This window comes from Podarcis vaucheri (genome assembly GCF_965113315.1).
Source record: "Podarcis vaucheri genome assembly, chromosome: 6".
Classification (NCBI taxonomy): domain Eukaryota; kingdom Metazoa; phylum Chordata; class Lepidosauria; order Squamata; family Lacertidae; genus Podarcis; species Podarcis vaucheri.
The window spans coordinates 87,259,739-87,278,866 of NC_138764.1; the positions used below are offsets into that span (position 1 = coordinate 87,259,739).

General features: G+C 41.8%; 1 protein-coding gene and 1 long non-coding RNA gene across 3 annotated transcripts in view; both read right to left on the minus strand.

Moving 5' to 3' along the window:
- The window catches only part of LOC309534458, a 126,626-nt gene that overhangs the window by 4,098 nt on the left and 103,400 nt on the right, over nucleotides 1-19,128 (minus strand). The window lies entirely within an intron of this gene.
- PTGIS (prostaglandin I2 synthase) overlaps nucleotides 7,667-19,128 on the minus strand; it is a 45,578-nt gene continuing 34,116 nt past the window's right edge. For both annotated transcript variants that reach the window (XM_082226192.1, XM_082226191.1), the window contains exons 8-10: nucleotides 15,541-15,722; nucleotides 11,523-11,674; nucleotides 7,667-7,996 (exon numbers count right to left, since the gene is read on the minus strand). In XM_082226192.1, the coding sequence (XP_082082318.1) occupies nucleotides 7,849-7,996; nucleotides 11,523-11,674; nucleotides 15,541-15,722 (482 nt within the window). In that variant the 3' untranslated portion in view covers nucleotides 7,667-7,848. The remainder of the gene's footprint in view (nucleotides 7,997-11,522; nucleotides 11,675-15,540; nucleotides 15,723-19,128) is intronic.

Consider the following 19,128-nt stretch of genomic DNA (forward strand, 5'->3'; position numbering starts at 1 on the left):
GCGTTACCAGCAGAGCTGAAAGCGAAAGTAAGTTGCCGCTAGCGGTTACAGTTGCCGCCTCCCCTGTAACTTTTGACATTAAGTTTCCTTCTAAAGGAATGAGAAGGGGAGTAGCGAAACTTTGGGACAGAACAGAAATCTCAGTGAACACTGAGTTACTGTAAATTGAATATAGAGGGATCACCTGTTGCTGTATCTGCAATTAACTATTTTACAAGGAGGAAGCTCCGGCGCCATATTAACCCGGGGCTAAGAAGAATCTCCGATTCTGACGCTAGACTAAGAGACTTAAAAGACAGTGTGGCTGAGAAGATAAGAGTACTTAGATGTTTCTTTTGGCCGTCTTTTGAGGGTTCACTTCTCCCCTTTGAATAAGACTATCAAAATTAAGGGGCAGAGCTGGAAGAATAGGGGAAATAACTATTTAAAACTTTCCCTCTAAACTTGGCTCTCTGGCCCCATTTTGTGGCTTGTACTAATTACTACACTCCAATGCTGAAACCTCTAATGGAAACCGTATAAAGTTTGTGAACTCAGCTGATTAGAAACTTCTTTAGAGAAACTCCTTCTCCTAACAGCTCACACTTTATGAACTGCTCAGTATAAAGTAAAGTAATTGACTAGATTTTGGAGCTTATAAATTAGAACCTGGTTTGACTTCTTTCTCTACTTCGACGCCCTCCTCTGGATTATAACTGAACTACATCTGAATCTTACCTGACTTTAGAAATTAGACTCTGGTCTGACAAATCAGTGTACTGATCAACCAATGCCACGGATGGATTAGCCCAACTAGGGGCAAGAAGAAAACAGAAAGATACAGACAGAGGCGACAAATTAACAATTTTTTTTTAACTTCTTTTTTGCTCTTTCTCCCCTTCCCCGGGGGGGGGGGGTAGAAATATTTAATGGAAAGTTTCCGGGTGTGATAAGTTAAAGAAGTAGAAATTGTATCTGTTATATTGATTTTTTTCTTCTTCTTCTTTAGGCTGAATCTGTTATACTGTTGGCTTCTGGTTGGTACTTCATTAATAATTAATTAGAATTGGGTGGCAACGGTATAGTAAGCAAGTGGTGTGAATACCTGATATCTCAATACCTAAGAAAATGTCACATACACAAAAAAAAGTGGGCGAGGGGGGGACTCCAACAGAAAGGAGACCCTCAAAGCAAGAAACAGAATTTAGAACAGAAATATTGAAGATGTTTGCAGAAATAAAACAAAGCGAGAAAAATTTAGAGACGAAATTAGAACAGGTAGATAATAAAATCGGGAAGATGGACAAAAAGATTGAGGAGACAGTTAGTGAACTGAAGGGACAGATCAAAGAGGTTTCAAAGAGAGTGGATGAAGGATTTAAGAAATCAAAGCAGGAAATGAAAGAGTTGAAACGGGAAGAAGAGAAGATGAAAAATGAGATTGCAGACTTAATTAAAACACAGGAAGAAATGAAAGACTCTATTGCAATGAATGAACTAAAACAGAGAGAAGTGAATTTAAGATTGAGACACATACCGGAAATACAAAATGAAAATATAAAAGAAAGATTGACAAAGGAAATTGCGCAGTGGATGGACTTACCGGAGGAAGAAGTTGCAAAGAGAATACAAAATGCATTTAGAATGAAAATCAAAACAAATAAGTTAAAGAAATTCCCGGGTGATTGTTTAATAATCTTTAAAGATAGAGAAATGAGAAATTTGGTACTCCAAAGGAATAGAGAGAGAAGATTATACATAGACGGGAATTACATAATTTTATTCAAAGACATACCAATAAGACTGTTGAAACGAAGAGAAGCTTACAAACCGCTGGTGCAATTACTTAAGAAAAACAAGATCGACTTTAGATGGGAATTCCCTGAAGGAATTTCGTTCTTCTACAAAGGTGTAAAAAGAAGACTAGTAAGTCCGGAGGAAATAGGAAAATTTACAAGAAGATATAAAGAACTACAACAAGGAGAAGAAGAGGTAAAAGGAGCAGAAGGAGGAGCAAGAAGGAAGGAAGACTCTACATCAGAAGGAGAAGAAGAATTGACCGGTAGAGAATCAGAAGAAGAGGAGGAAGAGGAAGAAGGAGAAAGGACAGAAAAACTTTAAAGTAAACTCAAATCCAAACAGCTAAAAGAATGACGCTAAAACTATGGAACTGGAACATCAATGGAATGAACGATAAGAAGAAACGGAACGGAATTGAACATATCTTGAAAAAGAAAAAGTTGGACATCATATGCTTGCAAGAAACGCACGTGGCAAGAAAGCATAGGAAAATTCTGATCAATAAAAGATTAGGGAACGAATTTATATCCTCGGATAAAGAGAAAAAAAGAGGCGTTGTTCTATATATTCAAAACAAAATCGAATCACACCAATTATTTAAAGATGAAGAAGGGAGAATCATTGCGGTCCAAATTAATTGGCAAGGGGAAAAACTAATAATTGTTGGGATCTACGCACCAAATGGGAACAAGACAGAATTTTTTAGATCGCTCGAAGAGAAGTTATTTGAGTATATGGACCAAAAAATTATACTAATGGGAGATATGAACGGTGTGACTTCAATAGAAATGGATAGATTAAGAAAAACGATGAATAAAGAAGGGAAACTACCCAAAACTTTCTTTACGATGACGAAGAACTGTAACCTGGTAGATATGTGGAGGCTCAGACACCCATTGGAGAAGCAGTTTACCCATCACTCAGAACCAAATCAATCTTTCTCAAGAATAGATCAAATATGGGTCTCGAACGAGTTAACCCCAAGAATACAAAGAATTGAAATACAAGCGAGGGTGATCTCCGATCACAATCCAATAGTAATGGAGTTAAAAAGTTTGGAAGAACGATCTTTTAGGTGGAGACTAAACGACAATTTATGGAATGACCAAAAGTTTGTTGAAAAAGTACAAAGAAATCTAATTGAATTCTTCATGAATAATATGGATAAAGGGACAAAAACGAGTGTGGTGTGGGACGCGAGTAAGCCAGTGATGAGGGGCCTCTGCATCCAACAGAATGTATGGAAAAGGAACAACAAAGAAAGAGCGACAAAAGAGATTCTGAGACAGATTATGAACAATGAACAAAAGTTGATTAAAAAACCCAACAATGTGAAGATAAAACAGGAAATAAAGATTCTCCAAACCCAATTTGCAATGTTAGTTAATAAAGAGGTTGAATGGAACGTGAAAAGATTAAGACAGATAAACTTCAAGTTCGCCAATAAATCAGGAAAATGGCTCGCCTGGCAGGTTAAGAAAAAAAAAGAACAAAACACAATTCATAAAATTGAGTTGAATGGAGAAGAAACATCAGAACCGAAGGAAATTAGGAGAGCGTTTACGGACTTTTATAAGCAACTATACAGAAATAAAGATAGAAATAACAAAAGAAAAATAGAAAGATACTTGAAAGAAAAAATGGTAAGGAAGATCCCGGTAGATCAAAAAGAACAGCTGAATGCACCAATATGCAAGGAAGAGGTAGAAGAAGTTATAAAAGAGTTAAAAAGAGGGAAAGCACCAGGACCGGACGGATTCACTTGCAGCTACTACAAAGAAATGAAAGACATATTAATGGTTCCGTTGATTAAAGTAATGAACAACATCTTAAAAGAAAAAGATATCCCTGGAACATGGAAAGATGCATTTATTACAATAATACCAAAACAAGATTCGGACCTCACACAAGTCAAGAACTATAGACCCATCTCGTTATTAAATATAGACTATAAGATTTTCGCAGGAATTCTAGCCAAGAGATTAAAAAAGATACTAGTAAAGATTATACATAAAGATCAAGAAGGCTTTCTACCCGGCAGACAAATAAGAAATAATATAAGAAGCATAGTGAACGTTATTGAATATCTATCTGATAGATGCGATAAACCAGCAAGCCTAATATTCGTAGATGCGGAGAAAGCCTTCGATAATGTGGTTTGGGAATTTATGTTGAAGAACTTGGAGCTTATGGAGGTGGGTCAAGACTTTTTTAACGGCATTGAAGCAATATATACGGACCAGAAAGCAAGATTGATAGTAAACAACTCTATCACAGAAGAAATAAAGATATGTAAAGGTACAAGGCAGGGCTGCCCACTTTCGCCTCTACTATTTATTGTAGTTTTGGAAGTCCTTCTAAATGCAATTAGACAAAATAGCCAAATTAAAGGGGTGACATTAGGAGTAAATGAATACAAAATTAAGGCCTTCGCGGATGACGTGGTTTTGACGGTGGAAGAACCCATAGAAAGTATAAAAGAGATATTAGAGGAGATGGAACAATTCGGAAAAATGGCAGGATTTAGGCTGAATAAGAAAAAGACTAAAATGATAGTAAAAAATATGGATGGCGATAAGATCAAATTACTACAACAAAGAATGGAAATTGAGGTTGTGAAAAAGATTAAATACCTAGGAATATGGCTTTCCGATAAGAACATAGATTTATATCAACTTAACTATATCCCAGTATGGAAAGGCATAAAAAGAGATTTAGAGAGTTGGGCCAGAATGAAATTATCATTCTGGGGAAGAATATCGATGGTAAAAATGATGGTTCTTCCTAAGTTGCTATTCCTATTCCAAACTATACCCATAATTAAAGACACAAAAATATTTAAAGAGTGGCAAAAGGCGATCTCAAGATATGTATGGGAAGGGAAGAAGCCCAGGATTAAATTTAAATTACTAACAGACACAAAAGAAAGAGGTGGCTTCGCCCTACCAGACATGAAACTTTATTATGAGGCAGCATGTCTGTGCTGGATTAAAGAATGGGTAAAGTTGGAGAATAAGGAATTACTAGATCTTGAAGGGTTCAACAACAAAGCCGGGTGGCATATGTATTTGTGGAGTGACAAGAAGAAGGCAGATAAAGGATTTACGAATCATATTTTTAGAGGTGCTCTAATAGAGGTATGGAACAGATACAAAAACATATTGGAACCAAAAATCCCGCACTGGTTATCCCTGTTAGAAATGATGTCTGTAAAAAAAGTTAATATGAGAGGGAAATGGGGAAACTATGGAGAAATGGTTACCAAGGAAGGAGGGAAGTGGAAATTAAAACCCTATGATCAAGTTAAGGAGTTAACACACGATTGGCTGCATTACTTTCAGATAAACGAAATGTTTAAAAAGGAGTTGAAGGAAAGAAATTATGTAGAAAAAGAGTCAACTTACCAAAAAGAGATAATAGATAACGAACATAAAATCCTGTCAAAAATGTATAAAATACTACTGGAGTGGCATATGAAGGATGAGGAAGTGAAAGCGGTGATGGTACAATGGGCAAGGGACCTAGGCTATAACATTCAACTAGAGGATTGGGAAAGGTTGTGGAAAGAGAATATTAAATTTACGGCTTGCATTTCACTGAGGGAAAACATGATGAAAATGCTCTACAGATGGTACCTGTCACCTGCCAAATTGGCAAAGATCTATAAGGTGGACAACAAGTGCTGGAAATGTAGACATAAAGAAGGGACTTTCTTCCATCAGTGGTGGGAGTGTAAGAAAGTTAAAAGCTTTTGGGAAGAGATATATAACGAGATGAAAAAGATGCTAAAATATACTTTCGTGAAAAAACCAGAAGCATTTCTATTAGGTATCGTAGGGAAGGATGTCAAAAGAAAGGACTGTAGACTTTTCCAGTACGCGGTGACAGCTGCCAGAATTGTGTTAGCCCAGAAGTGGAAGCAGGAAGGAGTTCCAACAGTGGAAGAGTGGAGAACAAAACTGATAGAATATGCTGAATTGGATAAATTGACAGGGAAAATCAGATATACTAAGGACCAGAAATTTATAAAGGACTGGGAGAAATTTGTGTGTTATTTGGAAAATAATTATGGGGAAAAAATAACGCTAGTGGGATTTAAAGAGGCTTTGTAAAATATCAATAAATATTGTTTAGTAGAGATTATGAGGAAGGATGGAATAACTGGCAATAGGAACAAAAAAGATGGAATGTGTATTAAAAGGTTAACTATGAACGATGTCAGCAACGCTGATGGAAGTCCAAAAGGAAAATGATTTGTTGTACATATGGTTTTACTTTTATTGTTATTCTCTCTTTTTTTTTCTGTATATGATATTTTCTTTCTTTCTTCTTTTTTATTTTTTTTTGAAACTCTAATAAAAACTATAAAAAAAAATAATAATATTTTGAATCTCCTCCATTAACTATGGTAATTAACAGGACAATCCAATGCATGTCAACTCAGAATAAAGTTCCATTGAGTTCAATAGAACTTACTCCCTGGTAAGGTTGTGTGATCCAGAGCATGACTGGGTTTCTTTCCATGTTTTCCTGGAAGTAAGTCCCACCCAGCTCAATGAGACTTACTCTAAAGTAATTATACAGAGGCTTGCAAGCTTTTAGGACTCATCTACATTACTAAAAATAGAACATTATCAATGTCTTATAACATTGTGACACCAGATGGTGGTGTGGAGCTGAAATCGGAAGTCTGTGAAATTTTCCATTGTGAGTTTTAAAACGGCTTTTTTCAGAGCGTTTTTTTAATAGCTGTGTAGATGCAGCCGTGGTGATAAAACAGAAGGTGGGCAAAACCAGACCAGGAAGTGAGGGGAAGAGATCCCCCCCAAAAAATGCCTAGGGATTTGGAAAACAATTGCCGAGTGACCCACACTCGGCCTGTTTCGTTCAGGTTAGCTTTGGCAGTTTCTTGGTCTGCTGTCTGGATCACTCTTCCAGTGGCGTAGCGTGGGGGGTGCAGGGGGTGCCGGCCGCACCGGGCGCAACATCTGGGGGTTAGGGTTAGGGGGCGCAAATCCACGGTTTAGGGGGCGCAAATCCACGCGTTAGGGGGCACAAAATACTTGCCTTGCCCCGGGTGCTGACAACCCACGCTACGCCACTGCACTCTTCTGCAATCTCCAGACACCTGAGTCCTGGAAAAGCCCTAAAGCATAAATCACTAACCTAAGAAGTACAGGTCAACCTGACAAATTTGTGTCAAACATTTTTTCAGCCACTACCTCAGTTGGTTAGAGCATCCTGCTGAGAATGCCAAGGTTGCAGGTTTGATCCACTACATTCCAGGGTGATGGACCAGTTGGGTCCCTCCCAACTCTACAATTCTATGACCCACTATTTGTGGATCAACGTGGGGCCGATGGTCTTCTTGTGCCTGTCACATGGGAGTCACTTCAAAAAGTTCCACATGGCATCTGCAATTTTCCACCAGTTTTTTTTATATATACAACATATTGGCCTGCAGTGGTGTGGTGAAACTCCTCCAGACATTCTTTTGTTATCATGCATCCATGGTGATGGTATCGGGGCAGTTACACACGCTCCCACTTTCGATAGTTTGCGCATGGAAATGTTTTGGGGAAACATATTGCTTTGCTTGTAATAGGTACGAGCCTTGTAGTTTCCTGATGAAATCCTGTAACTTTTTATACATTAAATGCTGTCAAGGTTGTTGGGGTTTTTTAAATGTTCCACTTTTGTTGCAGTGTAGTGTAAGAATGTGCCCCCAGATGGCATTGGGGCAGCATCACAAAATAAGAAAGGGGAATGATGTATGGATTGGTCTGGTATAAGCTCACCACTGTTATTGAGTCAATGACATGTTGCAGAAAACACCTGTCTGAAGGGGCCCCAATAGCCAACCGGTGATCTTTTGCAAATGAACAGCTTGCAGATGCCACAGAGAACAATTTATTATGCCCTCTTTGTAGCTATAACGTATAAATACACCTTAGCAACCCATGTCATGTCAAAATAAATTTCAACTGAAACCAGTGAGCAGCTGTTTTCTTGCAGAACATGAAGGGATATCCAGAGGAGCTTGACGATAAGGGGAAGAAATATACAATTTTACTGAGCTTTCAGTTTATATCGAATGATGACATCTTTCTCTGGCTGCAACATTCCAAAGCCGTATCTTTCCTTGTCAAAGGCTGGGATTGCTGCATTGGGATCTTTCAGCTCCAAATCAAAATAGCTTAAGAGGAGGAAAACACACCTGAAATGAGAAAAATAACCTGGTCAGTAGGGCCAAAGACAGGGATGTGACGATATGTGGCCTTAGGCCTGATTTCCTGCATCCTTACAAAAGCATTCGGTGAGCTATCAGTTAGACTTCTGGGAAGATCAATCTATCCCCCCTGCTGCCGCCCCCCATGCCAAGAAGCCTGTTGGGTAGGGAGGGAGAGAAAGATGGAAGTAGTGGCCTCCCCAGCTTCCCCAGTGTTCAATGGGCCTCACTCCCAGATTGTTGTTGTTTAGTCATTTAGTCGTGTCTGACTCTTTGTGACCCCATGGACCAGAGCATGCCAGGCACTTCTGTCTTCCACTGCCTCCCGCAGTTTGGTCAAACTCATGCTGGTAGCTTCGAGAACACTGTCCAACCATCTCGTCCTCTGTCGTCCCCTTCTCCTTGTGCCCTCCATCTTTCCCAACATCAGGGTCTTTTCCAGGAAGTCTTCTCTTCTCATGAGGTGGCCAAAGTATTGGAGCCTCAGCTTCATGATCTGTCCTTCCAGTGAGCACTCAGGGCTGATTTCCTTAAGAATGGAGAGGTTTGATCTTCTTGCAGTCCATGGGACTCTCAAGAGTCTCCTCCAGCACCATAATTCAAAAGCACCAATTCTTCAGTGATCAGCCTTCTTTACGGTCCAGCTCTCACTTCCATACATCAATACTGGGAAAACCATAGCTAAGTGTGCATAAAACAGTGTGATAAGCTTGTATGATTTTCTTTTAATGGAATCAAAGCTGCCGCCTTCCATGGCTTAGCAATGCTACCTAACATTTCTTTCCATGGAAAAATAAATGAATGGTTTAGATAAACTTGAAAATCTTGTGACCTGCTCATTTTAAATTATTCAGGACAGATGGGGGTGGCATCTGGTCACACCTAGGGCTCCTCCAAATGACATATTAGTTGAGCATTCATCCTGATTTCCTTGCACCAAAGCTTAAGAGGAAGTTAAATCCTATCCAGTCTTTATTGAGCATTCATTCTTATTTGAGATAATGAGCGCTGATAATGAGCGTTGAACCTGCATTCATCCCGATTTGCCTTCAGGGTGTTCATACATCTTCCTGCTAATAACATGCCCATCCCATACTTTTCAGTGCAATTCCCTGTCACTTTCCACACTGATTCTTTTTTTAAAGTAGATTTGTGGCACTAGGGCAACTGGGTGGTTTAATCTACTTTAACTGTGTAAACCTGCATCTCCTGGGATGTGCTTGAATCCCTCCTGCAAAATACTGAGAGTCTGGAGGCACTGAGATTGTAGCAAATAGAAGCCTCACAGAATTAACAACAACAACAACATATTATTTATACCCCGCCCAACTGGCTGGATTTCCTGAGTCACTCTGCGTGGCTTCCAACGTATTAAAAATACGTTTAAACATCAGTCATTAAAAACTTCCCTAAACACAACTGCCTTCAGATGTCTTTTAAAAATCAGATAGTTGTTTATTTCCTTGACATCTGATGGGAGGGTGTTCCACAAGGCGGGCGCCACTACTGAGAAGGCCCTCTGCCTGGTTCCCTGTAACTTCACTTTTCGCAGTGAGGGAACTGCCAGAAGGTTGGATCTCAGTGTCCGGGCTGAACGATGGGGGTGGAGACGCTCCTTCAGGTATAGAGGACCGAGGCTGTTTAGGGCTTTAAAGGTCAGCACCAACACTTTGAATTGTGCTCGGAAATGTACTGGGAGCCAATGTAGGTCTTACATTGCTTTCTATCAATTTGTGCACACTGTGGTCTAAACCACTGAGCCTAGGGTTTGTCGATCGGAAGGTCAGCGGTTTGAATCCCTGTGATGGGGTGAGCTCCCATTGCTCGGTCCCTGCTCCTGCCAACCTAGCAGTTCGAAAGCATGTCAAAGTGCAAGTAGATAAATAGGTACCGCTCTGGCGGGAAGGTAAACAGCGTTTCCGTGCGCTGCTCTGGTTTGCCAGAAGTGGCTTAATCATGCTGGTCACATGACCTGGAAGCTGTATGCCGGCTCCCTCAGTCAATAAAGCGAGATGAGTGCTGCAACCCCAGAGTCGGTCACGACTGGACCTAATGGTCAGGGGTCCCTTTATCTTTACCTTTTAACTGTGCAGCATTGTGACCATGAGCTGAAAGGTAGCACATCACATTTGATCACTGCCTTGAACTCCCTGAAACCTCTGCATCCCCTGCAGATGTGCAGTGCTGGATGACCAGGCAGCTTCCATTTAAATTTCCCACAATGCCCCTTGAGCAGTGCTACCTTGGAATCAAGGTGAGATATAGCAGGTGCCTGGCACCAATTTTAGGAGCAACATCACTAGACAAACCTGCCAGAGGGGTCCACCTGGGCAGGAGGAGGAGCTGTACCAAGAATATTCAAGCTGGAGCCAGCCCCACAGGTTACTGAGTAGCACTGTACACACAGCCATTTGCCTAGATCAGGGGTAGTCAACCTTTTTATACCTACTGCCCACTAATGCATCTTGTTTGATGGTAAAATTTCCAGTGCTCAATGGAAGGAGGATTCAGCTTGTGCTGCAGAACCCCCAACCTCCTCCTTAGAATCCTGAAACGCCCACTAGTGGGCGGTAGGGACCAGGCTGACAACCCCTGGGCTAGATAGTTCCTGGTGTCAACCTGCTAACTCAGGAGAAATTTTTTAAAGCATGCTTTAAGTATCTGATTGGAAATGCAGGACAGCAAAGGAGTGGGAAGTTTGTCTTCTGTTCCTGACAGAACTCCGATGGCTTTTCTCTATATTGATGGAACGTTTTCACTGCCATTTTATTGGGTTTATTTTATAGGCTATTGTACCACTTTTATTGCAATAGTTTTTTCCTGATTTCATGCCATGCTTTATGCTTTTGAAATTCAGTAAGTCACTTGGAGAGTCCTTATGTGTCAAGCAGCTCATAAATCGAATTAATAACAATGTAAGTTGTTCCTCTGAACTATGCATATGACTGGGAGAACGGCTAGGAGCAGGCTCTGCCCCCCCCCCCCGTGTTGGTTGCATATTTCCCTGCAATATGCCTACATGCACAGGGGCCCTTCCATGTGACTGGGAATCCTGTATGGGATAGGAAGCTGCCATATTGGTCCATCTCGATATTGTCTACACCAGCCTTCACCAACCTGGAGCCCTCCAACTGTTGTTGGGCTCCAGTCCCCATCAGCCCCAGCCAGCATAACCAATTGCCAGCAATGATGGAACTTGTAGTCCAACCTGGGGGCACCAGGTTGAGGACCAGGCAAGTCTACACCGACTAACTTTCCAGCATTTCAGACAGACCAGGGATATGGAACCTGTGGTTGGATGTTGATGGACTCTAACTCTCACTGGTCCCCAGCCATCATGGCCAGTGCGGGGCTGCAATGTGACTTACTAGGGAGTAATCCCTATCAACCACTTTGGGACTTACTTCTGAGTAAACGCCATGCCGTCACTTTCTGTTACAAGCCAGCGCTAGCTTCTTACGATCGGAATTATTGCAAGAGGCGGTCATTATATCAACATGACAAATTCACTCACTGTTTGATGCTATTGACTGCAAGGAACTTTCCGATACAGACATTTATTCCCGCTCCCCATGGCATGGAGTAATACTTGAGGCTTTTCCCTCCTTTATAGAAATCTGTTTTTTCTGTGCCGTCCGAATTGAGGAATCGGTCATATCTGAATTTCTGGGGGGAAAAAGAAGAGGTTCAAAATGAGCAAATGTTTCTTTTAGGAAACATTAAAAATGCAGCGTGCAAGGATTTAGAGTCATGGGCAGGGATCTGTTTGGATTTTTAATATATATATATATATATATATATATATATATATATATATATATATATATACTGTAGGGGTGGCTACTATAATAAAAGAATAAAAGTTCTTGTGATAAGGCACATTGTTTACATGTAGACTAGAGATAGCCCATGTGGTGTTCTTCATATGTCATTGGACTACAATTCCCATAATCCCTTGCTGGCTGGGGCTGATGTCCAGCAACATCTGGAGAATATCATATTGGCTACCCCTGTTGCAGCCTTTTCAGTCACAAGATACAAGAGGAAACTTAGAGTGACAACACAGGGGAAAATCCACAGTAAGCTCTCCTCCACAAACTCTGTTAAAATTAATGGGGATTTCCTTGGGGCAGATGGAAGTAAATGCATCTTTGATGCATTGCTTTCTTCTAGCCAGTTGTCTGCCTGAGGCCCATTCTATGACAAAGGAAGAAGAGCATTTAGAATTGGCTGTTGAATGTATTGATGCTCAGTCTAAGTCTCTTTGGCTGTCTTTGGGAGTGGAATGGGGAAAATGGAACAGCATTTCAAAGCCAGAACCTCCTCTACACCCTTCCAGTCAGCCCACAGCACCAGTCTCCCGTCTCATGGCTACAGCGCCACTTTGGCATTGCTTTAGGCATTTAGGACCATTTCCTTCTCCTCTACAGAATTCACATCTGGATCCTTTAGCAGGGGATGGAAGTGCCTGGGGAGCGGAAAGATGTTTGCTCTCAAATCATAGATGCCTGGCAGCTTAATGTGGCAAAAGTGGAACATTTAATTGCAATTAAGGTTAACAACCTTACTTTTTCCTAAGCTTACTCAGAGAGTCTCTGCTTGCTCCAAATTAAATCTGTCATGTAAGGCATTGATGAGCATTTTGAGAAATACTTTAAAACATGCTGTTGGGTTTTTTGTTGTTTTTGGATCCTGAAATAGAGCACAGGAATTTACTTGCTAATTGAGAGGCAGCTGAGCCTCGTGCAACCTTACAAACAATAATTTAATGAGACTTGAGTTACAATAATATCAGCATCGTTTCTGCCATAATGGTCCCTGGGAGGCTGTTCATAAGAGGAAGCAATCCCAGTTTGATTCTTTGTTAACAAAGAGAAAATTAACGTGGTGCTGGTGCGAGGGAGGGAGGAAGACAGAGAAGGAGAAACTCATTGATATATTAAAGAAGTGCCTTAGGTTGTCACAGCAACAGCCAAAAAGGAATTCCACTTATCAATTCTGGTCTACACTTAGCATTCTTTACATTAGTGGTTCCTGAACTTTGCCCCCCACCCCACTGACCATTTGAAAATTACTGATGGTCTTCACAGTCCATTAATGATTTTTCTACCTGTTGCAGCCAGCGTAATTGTAAAATAAGCAATAAAAATACAATTAAAATTGGTATGAATATATAATTCAGATATGCCATCTTGTAGACCACTGGTGGTCCAGGAACAACTCCTGGATTACATCATTCTATTTTTACATCCAGAGAGTTATTATTTTTACTCCTGGAATTGGTCCTGAGAGCCAATTTTTGAGGGACACGTATTACCTGAGCAGGTTCACAGGTGACTGTAAAACCAACAGATGCTGCGTGTGCGAATGAGCCACTTCGGATCTAACATCACAGATGGAAATTCTGTCATCACCCAACGCCATCTTTTCCCCCAATCAAATCAATTCACCCATTCAGCAGCCAGTCACCAAAGACAGAATAATCAGGTGTAGGAAAACCACGGGGTGTCCATATGTTTATGTGAACCAGAAGCTCTTTGTGATTTGCATACAAGAAATCATGGCTTGTTGGCATATCGAATATCCAACTTGTAATGGCTGTGTAGATCCATTAAGATTTCTATCGCAAGAGTAATTCCGGGAGCTCTACCAAGGGTGGAACAGGTGAGCCAGATCAGTGTTGACAGTAACAGCTCAGGCACTTATGGATGGAGGATTTCGCCATTTCCAGCCAAGCTAATACAGTGTATGCGACATCCACAAACCATGAGGACTTTTGCCCCCTCTCTGTTGCTCTCCACTATTTCACATGGCAGGCTGGGAGATAAGTGAGATCAGTATGTCCAAATGATGAATTGCAAAAGGACAGTCTGTTTTTCTGTGTCTGCCTTGGCACTCCTGTCAAGCAACACATTTCATATAAAATGTGCTTAAGGACATAAGAAGTGCCCTGCTAGATCATATCCAAGACCCTTCTAGTCTAGCATCCATTTTCCTTATAATGGCCAGCTAGATGCCCTGGGAAATCCTCAAGAAGGACACAAGGGAAATTCTCCTCTTGTTGTTCCCCAGCAACTGATATTCAGAGGCATCCACTGGTAGCATGATCTTCCATCAATTTGCCTCCCTTTCCCCCTAGTTGCCTTTTAAAATAATCAAAATTGGTGGCAATTGCCACGTCCTGTTGAAGTGAATTCCATAAGCAAACATGGCTTAAGCTGCAGAGGTCAGCAAACTTTTTCAGCTGGGGGCTGGTCCACTGTCCCTCAGACCTTGTGGGGGGCCAGACTATATTCTGAAGGAAAAAAATGAACGAATTCCTATGCCCCACAAATAACCCAGAGATACATTTTAAATAAAAGCACACATTCTACTCATGTAAAAACATGCTGATTCCCAGACCATCTGTGGGCCGGATTTAGAAGGTGATTGGGTCAGATCCAGCCCCTGGGCCTTAGGTTGCCTACCCACCTAATGGCTTAAGGTCATTAGGTGCAAGGTGCAGCGTTATTTCTGGTTCAGCTAGTCTTTGGTGGGGCAAAAAGTCTGCTGAGCATTCAAACTGCCTTTCCTGATCACTGGAAATTGTACCTCCCTCCCCTTTGAGATGTCAACAAGCGCTTTCAAACCTCTCTCTCTAGCTTTAAGGGCTAAAACTTGTTTCTTTTCGAAGAAAGTGGAAATTGAGAAACTGGTAACAGTACCAGTTTGTACGCTAGTATAGCGTTAATAATCCTGAAACATACCCAATCCTCCCCAGAAAGCTAGGTTGTTTTTAGGCATGGGAATCTGACTCTGTCAATATTGTGCTGTTTCGACATGTTGGCATGGGTTTTATGCCCATGTCAAGCTGCAAGAGAAATGAGAATAAACAAGGAGATGGAGCAATCCCCCGCTGAGGAATGATTGCAAGGTTGCAGCATTCGGGACTTTTTAGTTTAGAGAAAAGGCAATTAAGAGGAGACATGATGCAGGTGGTCAAAACTATGCAAGGCGTGGGGAAAGTAGAGAGAGAAAATATTTCCTCCCTCTGTCATAATGCCAGATCTTGGGGTTCATCCAAGAAAGCTGATAGATTCCCTTATTCACACAGCAGGCAGCTAAACTGTGCCATTCACTCCCACAAGATAGAATGATGACCACCATATTGGATGGCTTTGAAAGAGGATTAGGCAGTATCATGGATGTTAAGGCTTTCAGTGGTGACTAGCCATGAAGTTTCTGTTCTACCTTCATCAACACTGGAGGCAGTGTGCCTCTGAATACCAGTTACTGGGAATCATCAGTGGTGAGGGTGCTGCTGTGTTCGGGTCCTGGCTTCCCATAGGCAACTGGTGAGCCAGTGTAAGAAGAGGATGATGGATTAGGTGGGCCATTGGCCAGAGCCAGCAAGATTTTCTTGTGGTCTTAAGGATGCTGCATATGGCATTGTCATAATACTCAACCCAGTGGGTTTAAATAAGCCACTCAGTGAAAGGAATCTGTGGAGGAAACTGTCAGGAGGAACATGATTCAGAACGGTGCAGCTTTACCTCTGGCTCCTCATAAATTTCAGGGTCCATTTGAGGGCTTATAAATGGAAAGAGGCAAAGCCTATCTCCTTTTCTCAGGCTGTACTCTCTGCCGTCTGCCAGTCTCAGGCTCATGTCTTGAAGAACCTCTCTGGTGATGAAAGGAGCTGCTGTCAAACGTAGCATTTCATTCAATGCGCTGTCTGTACAAACAGGAGAAGCAAAGGGGGGAAATTACTGCGTCCAATAAACATGCAAAAGAGAAAAGGTAGGAGCAGCTGCCTTTATCTCTGTGTGCCAAGGAGATGGCTCGCTTTTCTAACACTGCAAATTCACTTAAGAAAATTCCACCATGAGATATCCTTTAGGAAATGCAAGATTTCTTTCCTGAGAAACTGAACTGGAAGCAAAGGAAAAGCGATAAGGAGTCTAGTCCAATGAAAAAGGAAGAGTCTTGCAGCTGTAGCTCAATGGTACAGAACATGCTTTGCATGCAGAAAGTTTTGGGTTCAATCCTGGGCATTTCCTGGTGGGGCTGGGAGAAAGACCCTCTGTCTGAAATCTGGGATAGCCACTGTTAGCCAGTGTATTACTGAGCTAGATGGAGGAAGGGTCTTGACTTAGTATAAAGCAACCTCTTCTGTTCCTTAGGTAAAGGTAAAGGGACCCCTGACCGTTAGGTCTAGTCGTGGACGACTCTGGGGTTGTGGCGCTCATCTCGCTTTGTTGAACGAGGGAGCCGGCGTACAGCTTCCGGGTCATGTGGCCAGCATGACTAAGCTGCTTCTGGCAAACCAGAGCAATGCACGGAAATGCCATTTACCTTCCCGCTGGAGTGGCACCTATTTATCTACTTGCACTTTGACGTGCTTTCGAACTGCTAGGTTGGCAGGAGCAGGGGCCGAGCAATGGGAGCTCACCCCGTTGCGGGGATTCGAACCACTGACCTTCTGATCGGCAAGTCCTAGGTTCTGTGATTTAACCCACAGTGCCACCCGCGTCCTTTAGATTCCTTCTATTACATTTGCCTTATTCCTTAGATACCTTCTATTGCATTTGACAGTCCGTTAGATTCGTTCTATTTGCAATTCCTTACATTTGCCAGAGGCACATCACAGTTACACCAAGATTTCCTGCTGCAAATACATTAAGTGCAAACAGCAGGTGTGTGCTATTCCCCTCCATTTCTTTATAAAACCACCATCCCATTCCTTACAGTTTATAGCATAACAGTACATTTCCACATTTTAGTAAAAGGTAAAGGTAAAGGTACCCCTGCCCGAACGGGCCAGTCTTGACAGACTCTGGAGTTTGTGCGCCCATCTCACATCTATAGGCCGGGGGCCAGCGCTGTCCGGAGACACTTCCGGGTCACGTGGCCAGCGTGACAAAGCTGCATCTGGCGAGCCAGCGCAGCACACGGAACGCCGTTTACCTTCCCGCTGGTAAGCGGTACCTATTTATCTACTTGCACCCGGGGGGTGCTTTCGAACTGCTATCCACATTTTAGTACGTTATACCAAATACAGTGGTGCCCCACAAGACGAATGCCTCGCAAGACGGAAAACTCGCCAGACGAAAGAGTTTTCCGTTTTGGAGGTGCTTCGCAAAACGAATTTCCTATGGGCTTGCTTCGCAAGACGACAATGTCTTGCGAGTTCCTGCTGGGTTTTTTTCCTCCCCCCCTTTTTTCTAAGCCGCTAAGCCGCTTATCAGCTGATCCAATCAGCAGATAAGCCGCTAAAAACCGCTAATAGCGCTAATAGCACTAATCCGCTAATCCTTCAATGGGCTTGCTTCGCAAGACGAAAAAACCGCTAGACGAAGAGAATCACAGAACGGATTCTTTTCGTCTTGCGAGGCACCACTGTAACATAAATAGCCTAATTTTTATTGTTTGATTGAAAGATATTCTGTTTCACGGCGTTAGATTTCTAGTGTTCTACCCTTAAATCCATCTTGATGGCTGAAAATGGTATATGTATATATTTTAAAAAATAATAATTACTACTAGTAATGCACATATATTGTACTATACTTATCGCACAGCACTTTGACCATTCATACCTCGTACCTACATCTCAAAGACTTAAGAACTCCCTCCAATTATTTAAGAACACAGATTTGCGTTCTTTAACAGTGTGGGAGGCCAGTATGGGGTCACTGTCAGAAAGTAAAGACTGGAGCCACGTGGCTCAGGTTTTAATTCCCTACTCAGCCATGAAATTTGCTGGGTGACCTATCTCACATAGATGTTGTGAAGATAAAATGAAAGTGGGGAAAACAATCCATATCTCTTCAAGCTCCCTGTGGAACCAGAATTTAGAGGCGGTTTTGAAAAACTAGCTTATAGTAAGATAAAAAAGTTCCTGAACCAGACTGCTACAATTTGTAGCTGGGAAAGAATGGAATGACCCTTTATAAGTGAATGTATGAATGAATGAATGAATGAATGAATGAATGAATGAATGAATATCAAATCCTGTACATAGAAAACTTCATGACCGGGTGAAAGCCAGGCTACGATTTTTCTCCCCCCAAAACTACGTACTTTTCTATGGGCAGATCTGCCATACATTCAAAGGCTATTCAACACACATTTAAAGCAAGTGGCTGCCCCCCCCCCAAACAACAACAACAACTGGGAATACTGGGAGCTGTAGTTTGTGCATGGAATATGCTTTAAGTGTATAGTGTGGATCTGCTGATTTTTTGGAGCTGCTTCTTCTCCTTTTTTTGCCATGGGACAATTACTTCCAAGCAGTTGTGCTTAGTACTTAGAGTCTTATCCTCCCTGAGCATTCTTGGTTTGAACAGGTTTATTGCCCATCTTCCCTAGCAGCTGAAAAAGGTCCTTACACGGCATATGCTGATCTTTAGCAGGAAGAATGGTGTGAAAATGTGTCACTGCCGGGACAAATCAACCCTGTTTTAATAGCAGTTTTGAACAGAGTTAATGAACATTCCTCTTTAAGGAAACATGGTCGGTGACAAAGGCACTATGGTGCAAATGTAGGAGTTGCAGTGCTTGGAACAAGATGTAGTGACTTAAAATACTTCTTGTGCCTAAGGAGTAATCTAATGAAAGGACATGGTGGTCTAGGGCTACCTTGTTGTCTTTTAGATTTCTCAGTTCTGATCACAATGTTGGCAACGCTGCACCACTGTTTCTCCACATTTGGAAGGGAAGAAATGACTAAACTAGGGATTTTAAAGTCCACAATCAGTTAGAAATGCTGTGTAAATTAATACCTTAATTATCTGAGTGTTCCTCCAAAAGCCAACAAGGAAATTTGGGCATTCCTCCATTGCCCAATGAGATGAAATGTGGGTGGAGGGATTTTGTGATAGCTTGGGAGGCCCTGCAAAATATGACAAAGACTGTTGCTCATTCAAAGGGAGGGCAGGAGGCATGGCTGCCGCTCTAATTGGACTGATGACATCATCACGTAGCCAGCCCTGATTGGTTATGTGGCACTGTGATATCATGCTGGCTTTGTGCTCCTTGACTGGCTGGATCAGGCAGCCAACAAGAATGAGGATTTAAAAAATGGTGCCGGAGCAGCTCCACAGAGGGACAGTGAACCAATCTGAAAAGGTACAGATTTG